The following is a 20,898-nucleotide window of genomic DNA, read 5'->3' as shown; positions in this document are numbered from 1 at the left end:
TGTGGAGGTTTAGTCTACAACATGAGAACTTGTGAAACTGTTTTAAGAAAAATGCTGGCATGGAGTATCAGGGGTCAATTCACAAAGTTTTGAAATAGTTTCATGTTCAAGAAGCCAAAGAAAGCTTTATGACAAAGAGACAGCTCCTCTGCACCAGATCAGAAGCAACTCCGCTTGCCTCTCTAAACCCAGGACAACAGGGGTTGAGCTGTCCCTCTCTTCCAGGACAGCAGCCAAAATACAAAAAGTGCATGAAAATCCTAGTCTCAATTGGAACACCAAAAATGACAATCTGCAGAACTGTGCTGTTAAATGAATTCTCCCTCCCCTGCAATTCTTGGGGCTGATTATGAAAATTAATATTAAAAACAAAAGAAATGTATCCATACCACTAACTTTCTTAAAATCCAATTCAAACTCAGTTTAACTGAAGAAAGAAGCAGACTGTAGAGCCTGTCTATGGCAAAAGAAGCCAGTTTCACTTTGCAAATGCAAAACAACTATGGGATTTGAAGCCAAGAAAAAAGAAGGCTTTGTTGTTCTTTTTGCTGTTATTTTTTTTAATCATTTAGATAACAACTGTTTTTATCATCCAGATGTTTAGCATAATTGCTTTTTACATTGGTATTATCACCCCGTGTACAGATTTCCCTTTCAAGACACTTGCAGCTGCTCCATGGCATGGGCTGGGAATCCCAGGGAGCCAAGCCTGCCCTTGAACTGTGGCACAGGACTGACCATGCACTGGGATAGAGCAGAATGAAAACTGCTGGTGGTGATGCACACAAGGGAATATAACTGAGCCAGTTCCACTTAGCTATGGTTTGGCCAGACTAACAAGAGAAAAAGCTCTATTTTTGTCCATAAAATGTGTACATACAACACCGAATCAACAAAGGAAAGACATCAGCTGAACGGGACCTTTTTTGTTGCTGCTGTTATTTTATGGTGACTCCTTTGGAGAATGAAAAGAGAAAAGCATAGAAAACACCGAGGAAATACTTTCTCAAAAGGTAAACATTTCTTTTTGTCTTTAATAAAACCAGCAAATCCCCATTTCTGAGGAGTTTTTTAGCCTGGAGAAAAGAGAAGTCTGAGAAGAGACCTTATCACTCTCTACAACTGCCTGAAAGGAGGTTGTAGACAGGTGGGGGTCAGTCTCTTCTCCCAAGTAAGAAGTGATAGGGCAAGAGGAAATGGCCTCAAGTTATGCCAGAAGATGTTTAGATTGGATATTAGGAAAAATTTCTTCATGGAAAGTGTGGTCAAGCTTTGGAACAGGCTGCCCAGGGAAGTGGTTGAGTCCTGTGGTTGACCCTGCAGGTCTTCAACAGATGTGTAGATGTGGTACTTAAGGACATAGTTTAGTGGTGGACTTGACAGTGCTGTGTTAATAGTTGGAGTAAATGATCTCAAGGGTCTTTTCCAATATAAACGATTCTGTTCTACAGTGGTAAAAGGTGGGATTTATTAAGATAGGATTTACTCTTCTTATGCTTTTGCTTCTAATCTGTGAGCTTCTAAATTTGCCGCCAGTCAAATGTAATTTGTTTTGTGTTCTAATACTAAAAATCTTTGCCGGTGGCAGCTACAGGAATGTTCTAAGGGGACAACTTGTGTACTAGTGTGTCTAAGTAATCTGTGTTGCTGAATTAAGCATAATATAGCCAAGGTTGCCAGACATGGCCAGTGTCTGCCACTCCACGGGAAAGTGAATGTCACTGTGATCCTCACGTGCACAGCGCTGCTCTCCAGGTCTCAGTCCACACAGCCATTACTCAGGGACTAAGATGACTGAATAACATACTCATATATGGTGTTCATCCAAGATACAGGAATAACATTATCACAGCTTATCAGGATTAGATCAGCAGAATAATATCTAAAGTTTAAATCTGTCACGTTCTTGAAGGAGGAACTGGCGTTTAATTGCAAAATGCCAAGAAAAACATTCCCTCTTTTCCTTTCGTTCAAGTCTGGGCATTGCAAGACTTTCAGAAAAGTGGCTTCTTGAATACTGCCAGATCAGCAGGTAAACAGCTTTAGTAAGTCCTTTCATCACATTAAAATATGCAAACAGTAGCGACATCGTATTTCCTTTGGATGAGTGTGATGAAAGCAACAATTCCTGAGAAAAATTACTTACCAAAGTTATTTTGTAAAGATGATCACTAGAGCAATAATGGCATATCATCGCTTTCCCTAATCATTATGGCTCATCTCACCAGTTTCTGAAGGAGTTGGGAAAATGCACAAAAAACTGTAAAGGAGGCCAAGACAGAGCTCCCTGTCCTGCCCTTGTGCAGATACATTTCAGATACATATCTAAATCTGGTTCCAAAATCAGTTCTTTCGTCTTGGAGCACATATACTGCAGACTTTGCTGTGCTGTTTTTGGCACATGGTTTTTGCAAAATAAATCATACTAAATGTCAAGGAGATATAGGGCACCAAACTGTTCTCAACTTAAGTGAATAAAAATTCTATCAGATTTAAGGAGAAATGTCTTTGCTTCATCACTACTGGATTTTCTCCATCACATTTACAAACACTGTCTTCATAAATTCAATCTAGAAGACTTTCACCAGAAGAAAAGGAAACATCTTCTACATCCTTTTAGAGAAAATTATACTAAACAGAGAAATAGTCTAAAATATTTCACCCTTTTTATGTAGTTACATATAAAATGCATCTGAAATTGGGTAGAAATAAGGAACAGTGTCAAAATGACAGTCTAAAGTTCAAGTTCTGTTAGGGCTAGAACAGGACATCACCACATACAAAAAGATCAGAATTCCTTCAACACCAAGTGAGAAACCATGTGCATCCAAGCTGGCTTTCTAGCAGTGTGTACATGTAAATATATGTATGTTTATAAAAGCTGTGTATAAGCAGTTAATGAAGAGGTACTTAATACTTTTAGAGAGGTTAGTGTCTTTTTCAAACATGATTTTATAATACATTGAGGACTGAAATTTTTAAAGATCAGTTTTATGCATTAAAAAACAAACTATTTTTTTCCCCCTGGGCAGAAGCAGCAATACCAAACCAATTTGTGCACATCATTTTTGAAGCATGATGATTAAGAAACAATGCTCTCAATAAGACCTTACTGGTGTTAACAAGAATGAAAGAATTGGCTTTTAGATGTCTTAAGAGCAGATGCTTCTCTGACCCGCCATTCAACCGTACCCTATTTAACTCAGTGCATTTGTCCAACTTGTTAAAATCATTTTGAAGCCTAATTCAGTCCTCCAGAGCATCTGCAGTACTCAATATCATATGTCCACATATTCCCACTGAATAGCACTATTTACATCAAATAAAAGTTAAACTATTAGAAATCATGAATAAGTTTCAAAACATCAACACATTCACATTTCTCTGGAGAAGACAGCAGTTGCAAATAATCAGAAAAAGAATCACCGCTTCACCCTGAATTCACTATTTTATACTTACCTGCAACTAAGGCCAAGACACAACATTGTTAAAATTCAAAATGACAGAATTATTTGTAACAAGTTTTGCAGAATATTTACATGAAACGTTTAATCACTTAGATAAAATATAATAATATATATAATATAATAAGAGCTCTACGCTTAATAAAAAATCCTGAAAGTGACAAAGAAACAAATCAGTTAACACAAAGTCTATAAATGAAAGATTTAATAGACCTACATAAAAAACTTCAAAGAAAAAATAACATTAACAGTAGGATCCAATTACAAAATCAATATAGTTTTATTCAGTGTTTCCTGTTTCTCATTGACAAAAATACTCAAAAGAAAAACTTTATTGATCAGTAATAACGTTAGCATGCCTAACACTGAAGTCAGACCATTTTGTAACTCTCTTTAAATTCTCAAATATTATTTTTGAAGTCTCAGAGGAAACATGACATCTCCTGTAAACACAAATATCATAGAAGTGAAAACTCCCAGTCCCGACATCAAAAGCTTATTACCTCATTGCATTTACTTATTCGCCTCGCCACAATAAGCTGAATCATTCCCCGTTTGTTTCCTTCAGTGGACATGGACCTCCTTAAGGTTTCCATAGCATCTTGATTTGTTTTGCCTAATAATGATTCTCCATTAACTGCTATAAGTTGATCATTCACTCGAAGCCTGCCATCCTGGAAAAGGAAAAATTATAGACGATTACATGAAACCAAAAGAAAAGAAACTTAGTCTGCTGAAGAGAGGAAAAAAACAAAAGAAAAATAATCAACCAACTATGCCTAGTCCTAAGAGTTTATGGGCAAATGAACACTGGAATAATAGCTTCCATTGCAGCCACTGTAAGAAATGTCTATTCCAATTATAGGTTTGCAGTGCAAGCTATTATCATAACCTGTTTGCTCAAACAGTATACTAATTGGACTGTACCAGAGACGGCTCGTTCCTTCCTGAGAATCTGTTAGGGCTGTTTAGATCCTGGGAGGTGCAAACACATGAGTATAAATCTGAATGTTACCTCTGATGGTATAACTGGAGAAAGCTAGTTATAGAGCAATCTCCCTCTTCTTCAATCTATGGTTACTTTCAAAATAGCCTCAGAAAACTGAGGACGACCAAAGTACACAGATGTTCCCTCTTACCTTAGATGCTGCTCCACCATTAATAATGGACTTGACGAAGATTCCTAAATCGGCGTGGTTTTCTTTTGACCGGTTACCTTTGACACTCACACCAAGACCAGCTGATCCAGAGTCATTCAGTGGTACTTCAAATGTCAGGAATTCCCTGGTGCCATCAGGTGTGAGGACAAGCTCCTCTTCTTCTGCTTTCTGTTGGGGAGATTAGCATGGGATTATAGAATAGCATTTCTCCTTGGGAATTCTCTTCCCTCTACAGCTATTAGCATTAAAAACTCTCTGCTTTTAACTGCAGTGCCACAATATTTTCCACAGTAATTATGCGAAGAAATGTGCAGAAATAGTGTATTTTCAATCACCTCCAGCAGACGCCTGGCTTCAGAAATATCTTACATTTGTGTCTAAGTGCTTCTCTCTCTAGTAAAGTAATTCAATCACATGTCATTACTGAATCTGCCATCAATACCAGCTCACACATAAGTTGCTATTTCATTAGCCATAAGAGAGCTGTATCAGAAATATTTTCTTACTTGCAAACCGACAGAATTTTTAAAATATCATCACCATCTATGGAGTTTTGCAGTCATAGGAGAAACTAAGTGCAAGAAAATTAAATTCAGAAACTATTCATTGTTTAAAACTAGCTGTGTTAGGAAAAACAGAAAACTGACACAGCTGCAACAGCACATCTCTGCTATTGCCAGGCTTAGCATCAAATCCAGCTCTGCCACTAATTTTTCTGTCTTTCCCAACTCTGCCCTTCACCTCTGTCCTCTTACCCACCTCACTGGAACTTTGCTGCCCTCCACACACAGTTTTAGCTGGGCTGAGACAATCCCAGGTTTTAAGTACCTGGAATTATAGTCCCAGGCCTGCCACAGCCCCCAGCAAGGAGATCCGCAGTGACACCCTTCCATGCCTCCTAAAGCTGTGCAAGCGGAGGTGACCAGCCTCTCACATCACCTCCTGCTGCACTCAGGGTGCCAGCAGGCTGGGAGCAGGGGCCTTGCAGTGTCCCCACAGCAGTGACACTCATGGGGCAGCAGCATGGACACAACAGCAAGGAATGAAAGTGGTCATGCCCTGAGAAGCAGCGCTCATGCACAAGAGACTGCTGCAAAAAGCAGGAACAGAAGACACAGGCTGTTCACCAGCCCTACCCCTTGCAGTAGACACTATCCACCTGTCTCTGACTCTCTTGAGTTATAACAGAGAACCACTTTTGGTTAGAACTTTATCAATTAAAGAAAAAAGTCATGCCCTTAAAGGCAACTCTCTGCAAAATGATGCTCATGAACCCAGTTGTGCTGTTTTTTTCTCATCCACAGGAAGGAGAAAGACTAAGAGAACATCCACCAGGAGGTGCACACTCCTGTCCCACACTGGCAGTTCTCTGGAAGAATTAATCCGACAAAATTTTCATAATCTTAGCAAGCATGTCACCTCCCTTACTGACACTGATTTTATACTGACTTTTCCCACATCACTGATCTATTTGCAAAGCTCACTCATATGAGTGAGAAGACGTATGAGAAGTTAACATTCGCCTGCTGAGCCGTGCCTGTTTCTTAAGACTTGAGGAAATGCAAAGCTGACAGGCTCTTCTGAAATCCAAACACAGACTATGGCAAAGATAGATGTGAAAGCCATGTGGAGTAGAGCAGACTGAGATGATCAATTTGGGCACAAGCATGCTAGTTGTGTCACCATTGACCTAGAAATGCAGTGTGAAAATGTCACATGGGAAGGCAATCAGACTGCTGAGAGAGCCGTAACAGCCAAGGGAAGAAAAACAGGATCTTTTCCCATTTTGTTAAAAGCATGAACCTTAATGTGTTCAACAGCCCTTCTCTTTGCACTAAAACACTCTTGTTTATAACAAAGCATAAGGGTTCATCAATTTAAAAAAAAAAAAACCAAACAAAAACAAACCCCTCCCCAAAAAAACCACCAAAACCAACCAAAAACTTACACCCCCTATGCAACTGCCACAGCTGGCTTGCTTATGAATCCCATTATTCAAACACATCTTTTGGCAACACAAAAGAGCATGAGCAGTGCTAGCTGTCAGGAAGGGAAAGGTGTGCCCATTGAAAAATACTGGATCTAAAAGATGTTTCCCAAATTTGGGGAAAATTACAACCCTAATTTTCCTGCTTGGCTCACAGAAGCACTAGCTCCAGCATACATTTGAATCCATCTTTTGTCAAGTGGCTGCAGAATAAAACAATCTAAAACAGACACACATTACTTTTTAGTTTCTGTAACACTGATTACTTTCATATTCTTAATAAATAGTGGTAGGAATAAAAGCTTGCGAGCCAAAAGAGAGATAAATCCAAGGTAGGATGTATGGCTAATCCAAGGAAGCAGATATGCTTATCGAATTTTTCTTTACTGCCGTTAACATAAACTAGAATCAATTGCCCTCCTTCTCCAATATTTTCTAATCCTCAAAAAAATCTGCCAAAACTTCAGGTAAAGCAATCTCCCTTCCAGGGCAGAGAACAAAACTGTTTCCCTGCACAGCCTGTTGGGTGCACTTCTATATGTTAAGGGGGCAACTGGAATGAACAGCTCACAAGCACCCCCAAGGACTTGGCTAATGGCCTCGACCCTACTTCTCTTCAGCAAGACCAAAGAGCTGCATTATCAGCTCAGCACTGTTTTTAATGCGAGGCTTGTGCTTTCTTGTTTCCTGCAATCTTGAATAAGGAAATAAGTCAATATCAGGCTACAGACACCTGAGTGCACAGGTGAAACTTGAGGCCAAAACCTGGAGCAAACTACTCCTTAGCAGTTGCACATGAGTGAGTAGATCATGCTTACGAAAAAATGAGAAACAGCAGCCTCAGCACTGGATCACAAGTATTGAAGGCATGAGAAAATTGCTCAACTCATCTGAGGAAGAAAACTGCCATTACTGGGCCATGGCTAAATTTCTTTAGGGACTTCATGGGGTATCCACAGATTTTCTTGAATAAGCAAGCTTGCTTCACCACCATACCTGTGTCTGCAATTTTAGGGACACGAGAAATCTGTGTATCATCTCTCAGTATCATATGCTTGAATACAGATTTTAGAAAGAGAAAGCAACAGAGAGGACAAAAGTGAAAAACATGGTTTTCAAGACAAAACAAACTATTAACAGTCAAGAACTATGGATATGGAAGTACCAACTCTAACATTTGCACCACACCATGGTATCAAAGAAGGTCTTATTATAAATGATATATTGAACACAGCTTCATACATACAAACCTTGGAACAGGACCACACATTGATAAAGAACCTCCAAGCATGTCAAAAAGGAGCCATTCACAGAGAAATGAGAAGGAAGATTTTATCCTGCTACCATAATATTTTGAACTGAAGTTGTAAAAACAAAAACAAAACCCAACCAAACCAAAACAAACAACAACAAAAAACCAAAACAAAACAAAAAAGCAAATAACAACCAAAACCTCAAAATGACCAAATCCTTTGTTCCCCAAAGCCCTTTAGAGTACAGAAACATTTTACATACTGTGACTCTCCTCAATCAATTTCATAACAGTTATTATAAAAAAAATAAAATTTGTACTGAAATTGTGTTGAAAATTAAGTATTTAAATGTAATAAATCCCAGAAATTCCTTAATACACCCATGAGACAGCAAAAAAATGCCCAGAAATCGAAAATGCAGCATTAAAAAATTTCAACTGAGACCACAATCACTTCCTAATTGCAATAGCTTCCATTTGATCTTGATATTCTCTAAATTAACAGCCTCACTATGTCAATCAAACACCTCAACACTATTTTCATGATTAGTTGATCTGTGGGAGAAATTTATTCCTTCATACACTTTGACAGGCCAGCAGTAAACATGCAAGCAAAATTATGTACTGTGAACCCTGAACAACAAAATTCAACTCCCTTAAGATTTTTCACACACTATGTCCAAAACAATTAACAGCAGAACAGTATTCTGTTCAGACAGAAGCTGCGGAGAAAAAGGTCATCTGAAATTACTTCAGCTGGATGAATGAAGCTGCTCAAGTATGTAATTTGTATTAAAAATTTGATTGGTGATAAAATATGTAGGTGACTTTTTTTGGCTTCAAATTCATGTTTAGCATCAATTTATGCTAAACGACACTTGAGATAAGTTTTTCACCTTTTAAATACAACATAAATATATTGTAAATTTAAAGATAAACTTCCTGACTAGCCCAAACTTATGGCAGTGTTTTGATATATACAGAGATTTTAAAAAGCCATAAGATAAACACAGGGGGAATTGTTTTTCTCTTCTACACAATATTGGTTTCTGATCTGATCATAAAATCTGATTTAATTTTATAAACAACATTAAAATAGACTTTGACAGTAACAGTGCCATAAGTTTTCTCATTATGCTAGTAACAGCATCTCCTCTCTATCCTTTTATTTTTTACATACTATTGCTTAGGACTTCTCCCCTTTACAGGACCTCATCAGGGTTCAGCTGATGAGTAAGCAGCATGAGATGGGTGAAAACAGAAACTGAACAGCAAAGAAAAGCCTCCACCCACCTAACGGGGGGAGCAATTTTCAATCAAGCCAGGACAAGCTTCTGAAGTGACTCTCTGCAGATACAAATCTGGCTACATTCTCTCCAGTGAAGTTCATTCTGTTGCAAGCTTAGACATGCTGCCTCAGCGGCTATTCAGTCACAGAAACTTGTCAGCACGTTACTTTGTGATTATACATAGAGAAAAGCATTCCTGTTTCCTTTCACAGAAGCAATCAATAAAGCTCTACATCTCCACTCTTAAAGGATAACCTATATTTCCAAGTTAATGAAAACATGTACGTGAAAACTTTTACAGACCTCTCGTAGGTACATGTATATGCATGTGCATATACAAGCACACCCATATATATATATATATATATACCACAATGAACACCCATACACCCATATATATATATATATACACCACAATGATTATGTAACTATAGCACAAACACTAACACCTCCAACAACCACACTGACCATTCAATTCACCTGCCTCAAATCCTGTTGTGCCCAGCCTTCTAACATTACAGTCCTGTTAGCCTCTGCTTAACTATTATTTTGTTAACTTATCAACCTTTTGCCTCTCGAATGTGTCTTCTCTCTTTAGAATTTATCCAGGTGAAAAATCTGAAGTTCTTGGAAGATGAGTTTGCAGTTCCAAGGATGTAAGAGTTCACCAGGTCTGGCAAGTGTAGGCTGTAAAACTACAGGAAACTATAGGAAACTGTAAAATCCAAGGTTTAGTCATTTGCTTCCAATAATGGGGCATTCCAACCTAACATCACAGTCTTTTCCAAGATATTTTCAGTATTCAGAAGATTTTAATAAAGATCTATTATTTTCTTCTTTCTCATAAGGTACCCACAATACTAATAATTCATAAGTCCTATACCCTGGGAAACTAATAAAATTTGTCTCAGTATTATTATAACAAAATAGAATTATGCACGATTCACTCAAGAAATTTCACTTAGGTATTGTGCAAAGACATTCTTGACATCAGAGATGACTCAAACTGTTTTGTCCTTCAACTTAGGATGGTGACACTGCTGTCATACCAGGCCACCTTCTAAACTGAGATACACAAAAAGCTGATGACTCATTTTTATCCTATGCCATTCCGCATACAAAAATAGAACATATGAAATGAAAAGCTCTAAGGAACCAAAACAGCTTCCCTGGTCAACAACTGTTGGGGGGGGAGGGCAGGGAGATGTTTAGTACTTAAAAAAATGTAATGTATTACTGCTGGAGGGACTGAAAACAGAGCAATGTACCTGGCCTGAAACACACCTTTATAATGTCAGTTCAGGCTCCTCCTTGGGAAAAATAACTGAGAGCTGGTGCATCCTGCCACGGGTAGGCATTAAAAATAACTATAACCAGAGCAACTCAATCAGATTTAAAGCTGGACCTGTGGCAGAGAAAAGCCTGCCAATTGATCCAATAATGGCATGCACCCTCCAACCCAGTTTCCCACTGGAATACAAGACCTTTTATTGTGTTTTGGTTTGTTTTTTTGTTGGGATTTGTTTGTTTCTTTCTTTTTAAAATAAAACCATCATGTGTTCCATTACAGGTTGTGAGGACCTGAAGTGTCTACTTATGAGGTTATAAAATGATATTAGGGCTTAAGACAACTAAACAACTAGAATCCTAATGCTTGCTTTGTTTTTTTAACTCTTCCTAGATTAAGTATTTTAATATTTCCCATATGTTAGATAAACATTAATGAATCTTACTTGCACGTATACAGAGACTCGTTACTCGTATTAGCCAAGTTAATCTGTCACATCTGGCAAAGACAGCACTCATTCAAATCAAACAGCACATGCTAAGTATCAAAAACTACATCTGAATTCTGAGATTTTATGGGAAATGTGGTCTGCTTTAATCTTAATCCTATCAAGAAAATTTTTGTTGTATATTATATGTGGATTAACTTTGGTACGTATTTATAGGCAGAAATGCTAGCTCATGAAAGTACTGTAAAACAGGCCCATTGCATTTCCTATTATGTCCATTTTAAGGATTTAATTTAATATAAAAAAAGATATTCCACACTCAAAAATGTCTTCAGTTTAAAGGCTTTGATGGATTAAAATATGATTTAGGAAAAAAAATAAATGTTTTTCCAAAGCACAAAAATTCTAGCATATGATTTTCATTTAGTATGGAAATCAAAGCTCTGCAAAAACCCATGTTTAAGTACATCCACATGTTTGTTATTTATCTCTATAAGTCCATTGCTTTTCTATGCTAACATTACTCTCCCTAATGCCAACACTCAGATCTGGGCTGTCATAGAAACTGGTTTAAGCAGATGAGATTTTACATTTCAAAAACTGATCAGACCACTAAAAATATTCTGTTGGTTCTGTACCTCAGGACTTCATGCAGGGACTAGTCTGCTGAAGTTACCATAATGATCGTACTTTATTCCGGCCAACATATCTTTTTCCAAACTGTTGTTCCTACTCAAACTTTCTGCTCCTACTGTATGTTCTGAAACAAAAATATGTGATTGTAATGCTAACCCCGTTTCTTTACAGGTTGCTTCTCCTAGAGAAGTGAAAACCAAGGGATTAGATACACAGCAGGTGTCTGCTCCACCAAAGAAGCCTATAAAGCTACAGCTCTCTGCACTATCCCTTCTTCAAGAAAAACTTCAATGCCCAACACACTAATGACACAGCTCCCTAAAAATCTTTATACTTCTCTCACTGGCCTATTGGATTTACAAGACCTGAAAGACTAAATAAGGAGATAGAGAGTGTCTGGGAAAGCCAGACAGAATAAACAAGTTGAAAGAGAAATAATGCCTTTGTAGAAGTCCATGGCAAGAAACACATTCCACAGGAAGCATATGGAGTACTCAGACTGATCTGTGTCTTACTCGTACTTTCAGGCAACCATGGCAAACCATTTAATCTCACTATTCTCCCTGGATTTAATATCAAGGGAAAATCAACACAAAGAGTCTGAAGCCAATGATGCAGTAAAACAAGGTTTGCACCAAACCAAGTTTGTACACACCAGTGTGACTTCTGGATGACTCTGCAGTGGTGGCACTGAGGCAACCCCCTGCCACAGAACCCAGTGGAGGGAGAGGTTGTCTTCTACAAAATTGGCAGTTGGCCAACAAGTGCTACTACCAATGCCAGCGTCGAGAAATCTGCCAAAGTTGCTCCATGGTGCTGCATGAAGCCAGCTAAGTGTGCCACATCACAGCCCACGTAAATCACCTGCGGGTCACAGTCAACACTATGAGCCTGAGGGTCAGTTTCAAGCACATCATTACACAGACGTTTATGGGGATCATCACTGAACATTCCAGGAAATTCAGACTGGTCAAAAAGCATTCATGAGCACTATCACTCAACTGCTGTATTAATTATTTAGTAGGAATTAATGTCTCATCACTACTCCGAATGCACAGAACATGCTATTCAATACTGGAGTATCTCCTACGGTAAAAGACTGAAAGTACAACAGTAGCCTGCAGAAAATCACACATTCACTACCTATTCTTTCATATGGCCAGTGACCTGTTTCTTATGTCGCAATTTTATCAAAAATATTATCTGAAACCACTCAAAATAGCACTAAAATAGCACTTTTAAAACATTGCAATCACCCTTGTGCCTCACACCGTTAGAGGATAAAAAGGTACAAAAATATATCTGCAGTACTCCTAAACACTGTGGAGGAAATAACAGCATCAGCTTAAACATCAGTCAAATATATCCTCTTTCAGTAAAATCATTCTGTTCCTAATGATAGCAGCAGCTCTGCTGGTGGGTCTGATATTAGTCAGTGTATGATCTTGGCTCCAGTTTTAGACATTTGGATCACCTCTTGCAGCAATGGAAATTGATGAAGCTTTTAACTGTTTTTCAAAGCTGGTTGTGTGTGAAGGAAGAGTTGCATCAATGACATAAAGCTGCTATAAAAGCTGAAGTTCTATGTAAGTGCTCAATAGAAAACGATGGAAACTTAACTTACAGCTTTTGAAAAATATATATGGATACATCTCCAGTGATTAGGTATCTTGAAGTAATACAAACAGCTTTTGAGCAAAAGTAAAAGACAAACACACATGCACTCAGAATACCACCCTCTTAAAGCTCAACACTGACTGTGGTTTTTTCCCCAAGAATTTTCTATTTGCATAAATCAATACAAATCATGTATTTCTAGACATTTGTGAAATTATCTCTCATACTGACAACATGAAAAGTTGCAAACAAAATAACTATGCATTAGTGCTTACAAAATGCCTCTGACCAGTATCACTCTATTCCTATAGGTAATGAATTCTTGCAAAAAAAAGTGTAGCTAGCTAATTTACTCAGAATCACACATAAAGTATATGGCAAGAACAGCAATTGGATTGGAAAAAACGTGGTGATCAAAATGAAATTTAGATAATAACAGGAGTATCAAATGTTCAAGTTCAGAAGAAAATAAAAAGCAATCCCATTTGCAATTTCTATCAGGGCTGCTAAACATTTATATACTGTTCCAACACTCTTGTTATGTCACTGTTACGAATCCTGCACTCACTACAATACATAACATTCTGCTCACTTACAGCAATTTGACAGAAAAACAAATGAGAACAGAAAACTGAAGCTTTCCCATGCTGCTGAGTGCAAAAATCATAAAATGAAATCCTGAATCCTAACTTTGAATTGCCTTTTATCAATAGACAACATTCCCTAGAAAACACTTATATGATAATTATTATTTTTCTAGCATTCTGCTTACATGAAAGTTAACTTGCTGGTTCTGAATCAGAAAACAAACAGTGAATGACAATTGTAAGAGCAAAATATTACTAAAACATTATTGACTTTCAAAGAGTATGAGGAAAAATTAATTGGCAGATGTTTTACATAGCATAATTAACAGTTCATTTCAATGCACTGTAACCAGATTAAGATAATTATGCTTAGAAACAGAAATGTAATAATGATAAATTACTAGTTTTCATATTACGGTCAATTTCCTACATTCCAAATAATCACCACATTTAGAAATAGGTGCATCTGTTCCATGCTGTCATCAGTTATACAAATGGCACAAACTCATGGCTGGGTGAAACAATCTTTCAACCAAGATATGGGAGATTTCCTTGCTTCATAAGTAAACAGCATGCCAGCTCTGTTCATAAGCAAAATAGAAGGTAAAACCAGTAGTCCTGTTTTTACCAGGGCACAGTTACTGATTAGAAGCTGAAGATGCTGGAAAGCTTCAATTCTGTGATTCGAGCAAATTACAAAATCTCCTCATATAGAAGTTCAAGACTGAGAATATAAGAATCTGTATTCTGTGATGGCATATAAAATATGAAGTTATATGCTTTCTGTATGGGTTGTAAGAAGTAACTCTGTCAAGGATTTCAGGTCACAAATCAAGAAAAAACTGATCTTCAAGGTTTTCATTTATTACATCTATGACGACTAACTACTGCATCCTAGTGCCACAGTATTAATGTAAACCATTTCAAAGTAACAGTTACATGAATGTAACCCCTGAGTGTTAAGAATTTATTGATAACTTAGGCTTGATATTTTGAGATTTTATTTCAGGCCTTCCACTTTCAAGGTTATTTTTTTTCTTTTTCCTTTTTAATTTCAAAGGTGCACTTTTCGTCTATTTCCGCACTAAGGAATAAACAACAAAAAAACCTCACAACCATTTTGTCTTTAAATTAAAAACAGACTTGCATTTCACCTTTCTCATTTCTGTAGCTTCACTGCTTTCATCATGCTTTTTTGTTGAGGTTTTTTTTTGCTTTGCTTTCTACTATCAAGTCCTTGACACTTGGAGACTAAAACCTCACAACTAACAGCACAAAGATCAGAGCAGGCACAGAAATAGAAATTGCAAGATTAGAAATCTCAAAGACCTGAAAAGTAGACAGATGAGAAATAAATAGGTATTGAGGCAGAACCAAGGAGAATAAAGGAAAGCAATGAAAAATACTTTCAAAAATAATAATAAAAAAATGTGTAACTGTATTATTAATGTATAGCTGAGGAAAATTAGTTTTGTAGAACTGGATTATCACAGTTATCCAAAGCAAAGTAGATTGGAAGAAGGGAGGTAAGTGTAAAAGCATCGTGAATTATAAATATCCCCTGACACCTTTCAAATTTAGTCCATTTTTTATCCCCACACTGGAGTAGGCAATATAAAGAGACCTAGTTTTCCTACTATCAGTCATTGTTGTTCTGAGCCTTCAAATAAATAATAAAAGAATCCCAACACCTAATGAATGAAAAACACAAGACATTAGGTAATTTTTTTTTTATATAGTGACCAGGTTTCTAGCTTCATTCCCTCAGTAACCACATATGTTTTCCAACTAGTTTCCATATTTCCAAGGCTTGTTAGGGTTTTCTGGCTGTTTTCTTCAGAAATCCCTAGCTACTCATACACTATCTGTCCCTCCTGCATAATCTCCTGGTTAACAAGCAATTTCTACCTCACATCTAAAGAGAACAAATGAGAAATACCTATTTTCTTTTGGTCTTTTCTTGGATGGGTCAGAGTGTTGGTTCCAAGAATGCCAGAGAAAGGGTTTCGCCATGGAATTTGCTCCAAAACATTAACTTTGCAAGAGATAAGCAACTGATTTCTATAAACACCTTGCAGGAAATCTGCCTTATCTTAATGAGTTTTTGGGGCAGAATTTCAACTCCTAAAACCAGGATAATTTTATAAGGCTGCACCCACACATTATTCTCAATGGTATCCAATTACAGTTAGAAATACTATGCTGGGCTTTGATCTTTGATCTCCCTTTATATCAGAGTACGTGGTATGAAACCATGAAGATAAAAACATACTGTACTCTAATGAGATGCACTAAAAAGATACTGCAAGGCATGTCTAAAACAATGGTATACCCACGTTTTAGAGAGGCCTTATGCAGATGACTTTCACACTAGAAGGACACCAAAAGCCAGAAGGATAAAATGTCTGTTTTAACAGTTACATTCCACTGGCCTGAAAAAATAATAGTATCAGCCAATGTACCCTTGACTATTTCACTGAGATGGCTCTTACATCTATTCACTTAGTCCTGACTTTCTTTTTATCGCAGACACCATCTCACCATAGCTGCTAAGGCATTCTGAACCAATTGGACAAGCTCTTTCTGGTTTTCTGCAGCTTAAATAATTTCAAATCCCCACATGTACTCTCTCAATTTCTCTATAATCTAATTTCTTATTTAATTTTTAAATGGGTACCTAACTGAATGGAGCTTCTTGAAGTATGTTTTTAATTAAAATACAGTGCAACTTTAAGGTAATATATTATAGTAATATCCTCTGTTAGTATTTAATGAAATAAACCTTTTATTTTAGAAAAACTTGTTATATGTATTAGTATATTGTGTATTGAACTGATCCTGTTCCACTGACTAAAGTGAGGTATATAAACAGTATACAACCTCAATATTAAGCCTCACTGACACATCACATACAGACCAGTTTCAGCCTTCTTAAGGTTGAAGTTGATACTATTTCCCTATAGTTTCTTAAAAATAACTAACACTAGTTTGCTATGAGGATACAATTAAAACTTAAACCCCAGCTGCCTAATTTCTGTGTTTGTATCTCATATTTCAGTCATATAATCATGATTAAAACAATTAGTTTCAATATGTAACCCAAGTTAACAGTCTACTCTTATCATTTAACTTTAGGTCGTTGGCTGTGTATAAAAGATGTAATTTCAAATAGCACTTGAACATATGTAATAAATGAATTGTATATAATTTTTAAACAGTATTTGAAATTACATTAAAAAATGCATTTAAAATTTAAAGCTACAGAGAGCCATCTACAGTATATAAGATGAAAGAAGGATCTGTAAAACTTTGATGGAGAAGTGCCATATCAAGTTAAAAACATTTGGGAGTCTTCCAATATGGAAAAGACAAAGCTCTTACCGTTTCCTTTGGAATTTGTGACTGGCTTTGTTCTGCATTCTAAAGGAAGTAAAAAAAATAAATAAGAACACAACTACATATGACATATACTATCTATCATCATGGGGATAAACAAAAAGCTCTAATTCTGATGTGAAGTGGTAATGAAAAAATGAAGGGTGTTTGTCACAACTCTGACTGAAAATTGTCTAAACAAGCACTAAAAGAGAGGTGAACAAAAATAACTCCAGTGATCTTGTGGTAGTGCACCTGACTTTATTTGGTTATGGGGGAGGTGACTATCTGGGCAAGGAAGAACCATGGCTGCTTGCACCATTTTCTGGCTGAGGGAAAGTTCTCCTTCAGGGATGTTCTCCCTTGGCCTTTCCCTTCTGCTTCGAAGTTTTCAAAGAATGACCTCGGTAGTCCAGATGAACCCTTCCAAATATTTCAAAGGAGTACCTATTTTTTAAAACATCCATTCTCATTTTAGCAAGGGATTCCCCTTTTGAGCATGTTTGGATGAACCAGAACAACAGCACTGGATAGCCCAGTACAGGAGGGTTCTTTCAGTTCACCGGAGATGGGACACTCCTGTACTTTGAATTCCTCACCTGTGTCTCAGGGCACATAAGGCAGACACACCTCATTGGAAAATGCAACCCCCAAACAATTCTGGAAACACGCGTAAGGAACTATGGCTCTTCCAAGCCCATATTAAAACCCATATGAACACTCGGGAGACACCTTGCTGCTGGCTGGTTGATCACTTTTGGGCTAACCAGCTATTTGTTTCCATTCAGCTGGGAAACAATGAAATGCTAGGGTTTACTGGACATTTTTGCTTTAGGCTGTTTTGAAGGAGATTCAAATGATAAAGCACAAAAATGTAGTGGCTAAGCAGTAACACAAACATCCAGTTAGCTTCAACATGAAGCCAACAACCAGTAAGGAAAAAATGATGAAGGAGACAACTACCAGAAACATGTAAAGGACATATATGTACCAAGGGGCATATTAACTTGTAGGGTACTGGAGAATAACTCTGTTAGCTAGTCTCTGTTGATACTGAGAATATAGCTCTAAAGCTAAATAACCCAAGCCAATCCTTCAGATTATTCCCATAGTCAGTAGCAGCTCTAAGAAAAGGCTTCACAAGTTACATGAGGTAACCACAGTGCTACAGGAGCTTTATTTAAGCAGAGTAATCCTCACCCTTTTCATGAAGGGAGGGAGCAAGGAATATCTTTAAGAGACAATGTGCCTCTACCTCACATTAACTTGGACAAGCCCTAAAAGATTACCTATCTGGCATTAGGTAACTGCAGAAGCAATAAAAATGCCTGGTATTCTGGTGAAACATAATCATTCTTCCAGATCTTACTGGTCAGAAAAGCTGATTTCTGCCAATTTGATTTTATTCCCTGCTTCCACATTTTACTCACTTTTACCATGATGTGCTGCACTGGGTAATCACATGTACATACTTCCTGACCTGATCACACATGCTACAAAGATTCCATGATAACCTAAATGGGCTCAGCTTAACAATCATGTAAGTTTTAGCTACAACGACATAGTTTTGTAGGTCTCTTTCAGACAATAACAGCAACATACATCAAAGACATTAAATTCCACAACTTTCCTAAGTTTATTATCTTCATTTTACTCAAAAAGAAACCCAAAGATACTTAACTTGTTTTCAAAAGTCATTCAACAAGCCATAACTCAAAACATAAAATCTAAACACCTCTTTTATTGGGATTACTATCAGTACAAATGTTGGTAAATATAAAATGGTTTAAATATTGACCACTCCTCAGCAAGCAACAGCAAGTCCTGCCCTTTATGAGATGGATAACATCAAATGACATGATTTTATACATACGATTTCTGAGACACATCTCATTTAGTTACTATTTAGAGCACAAAAATGTAGAAATAGGGGAAGGATGCAAAGACAAATTGTTCCTAGGTGGCCAAAGAAGGTTTGCATGTGAAAAAGATGAACTGACATGACTTCAGACTTCCCCTCCCTATTTCGATATTTTTTTTTTTTTCATAAAGCTAGTAAAAGTCTATGAGAGGAGCTGGTTGAAAAGACCTCTTTTATTTTTTCTTTTAGGATCATTTCTTACCAGAGAATAAAGAACAGCCCTTATGATGACTTTTAGTTCAACACCTTCCCCAGCAATTCTGCTCCCACTCCTTGACAGCAGCCAGCAGTGCATGCCTAAGAGTCCTTCATATCAGAATGCAAACAAACAAGTCCTTATGGAACAGAGGATCATCACAGGCATGTACTGTCAGATCCTCACAATATCATTTGTTCAGCTGGAGCTACAGAAAAACACACCAGTTCAGACCTGATCTCTGATTACATAGCACAAAACCCACCTACTACCTGACACAGCCATGACTGCCTTCCTTATGCTGGTCTTTGCCAAAATATTTGAGGGAGTATTGCCTGAGCTGCAGCAGGGAGGCTACTGAGGTTGAACTCATTTAAAGGGGCTGATTTGCTGTTATTTTAAAACTACTACTATTAAATCTCTGCGTTACTCACATCGTATCTTTGTTTACAATTATTTAAACAAAATCCTGTGTCAAAATATGCGTTAAAACTTCCTCATTTTACCATAGAAATAATATACACAAAATTAAGACATTTTCTTACTTCTAAATTTATTTAGAAATCTCAAAAACCATTTTCATTCACCTTTATGTAAGATAGTAATACTGTGAAAATTACAGCATATACTTATAAACAGATGGCTTTCACTGTTCCAGTGATAAGTAGGGCATAATAGGATCTCAAATTGTTTATTTCTCTTCATTTTACGACAGCTTTCATTTCAGCACTTGAAGTCATGTTCCAAGAATATTAAAGTAAAAGTGAGGTTCATTTGCGACCTTCCCTGCCACTTTGACTTCCTAGGTTTAATTGTAGTTTTGAAAAGTAAAAGGCTAATGTTAAATGTCTTGAAATGGCCAAATGAAAATTCATTCTCTTTGCATTCAAAATAACACAAATCCAATAGAAAAATGAAGCAATTAATTCATCATACTTATATTTGTCTATCTTCTCACAATAATGCAGCTAAATAAGTTATTTTTAGAGCTGTATATAACTACAATAATACAAATAATAAATAAGTTCAGCAGTTTAATCGAGTACAGAACAAAGTAAAACTGCTACATTTACAGTCTATCTTTTCATAACAGAAATTATCTTGAATAATTATCAGAGAAATATCTGTATACACTATGCAAGTGGAGCAGGGATAGTATGAAACACAGTTTTATTTCCATTTAATGTAAATTTCTCAGAAACATCTTCTGAATTGCCCTGCTAAATTAATAACTGCAGGGTTTCCATTCCACAGAGATTGCATTTATATTCAAAAAAGGCTACTATTTCTTATATCTGGGATATTTGGATAGAAAAGTATTTACATATCCTGTTTTGGCATAATATTATATGCTCTAAAACATATTAGTGAGCAGGTAGTGGGAAAAATGGCAGGCTTTCAAACATAGATTTGTCCTTATGAAAGATATGAAATAATCTACTTGTCTGCATGCATCCAAATAAAGTCTATGCAATAGCTTCTTCTATAAACATTTTGACTCAAAATAAAGCTCTCACTTATACAGTACCAAAAATACTTAATTCCAATAGCAGATCTTGAAGAAAATATAAAACATGCATGTAAAATATTCTAAATAAAACAAAATAGCTTTTTTTCTTTTTCTTATATTCAGTGCTGGCCAGGCATGTTTACTAGCAGGTGACAAGATCAAATCATT

At 36.8% G+C, this 20,898-nt stretch overlaps 1 protein-coding gene across 13 annotated transcripts in view; it reads right to left on the bottom strand.

Moving 5' to 3' along the window:
* The window catches only part of PARD3 (par-3 family cell polarity regulator), a 450,340-nt gene that overhangs the window by 173,182 nt on the left and 256,260 nt on the right, over positions 1-20,898 (bottom strand). For 9 of the 13 annotated variants that reach the window (XM_017820200.1, XM_017820189.1, XM_017820193.1 and 6 more), the window contains 3 exons: positions 17,110-17,148; positions 4,604-4,792; positions 3,968-4,138 (listed from right to left, as the gene is read on the bottom strand). In XM_017820200.1, the coding sequence (XP_017675689.1) occupies positions 3,968-4,138; positions 4,604-4,792; positions 17,110-17,148 (399 nt within the window). The remainder of the gene's footprint in view (positions 1-3,967; positions 4,139-4,603; positions 4,793-17,109; positions 17,149-20,898) is intronic. The other 4 variants (XM_017820191.1, XM_017820201.1, XM_017820196.1 and 1 more) reach the window with 1 other exon arrangement.

The sequence above is a fragment of the Lepidothrix coronata genome, unplaced genomic scaffold (genome assembly GCF_001604755.1).
Source record: "Lepidothrix coronata isolate B3197 unplaced genomic scaffold, Lepidothrix_coronata-1.0 Scaffold80, whole genome shotgun sequence".
Taxonomy (NCBI): Eukaryota; Metazoa; Chordata; class Aves; order Passeriformes; family Pipridae; genus Lepidothrix; species Lepidothrix coronata.
This window is presented reverse-complemented; position numbering and strand designations above follow the sequence as displayed.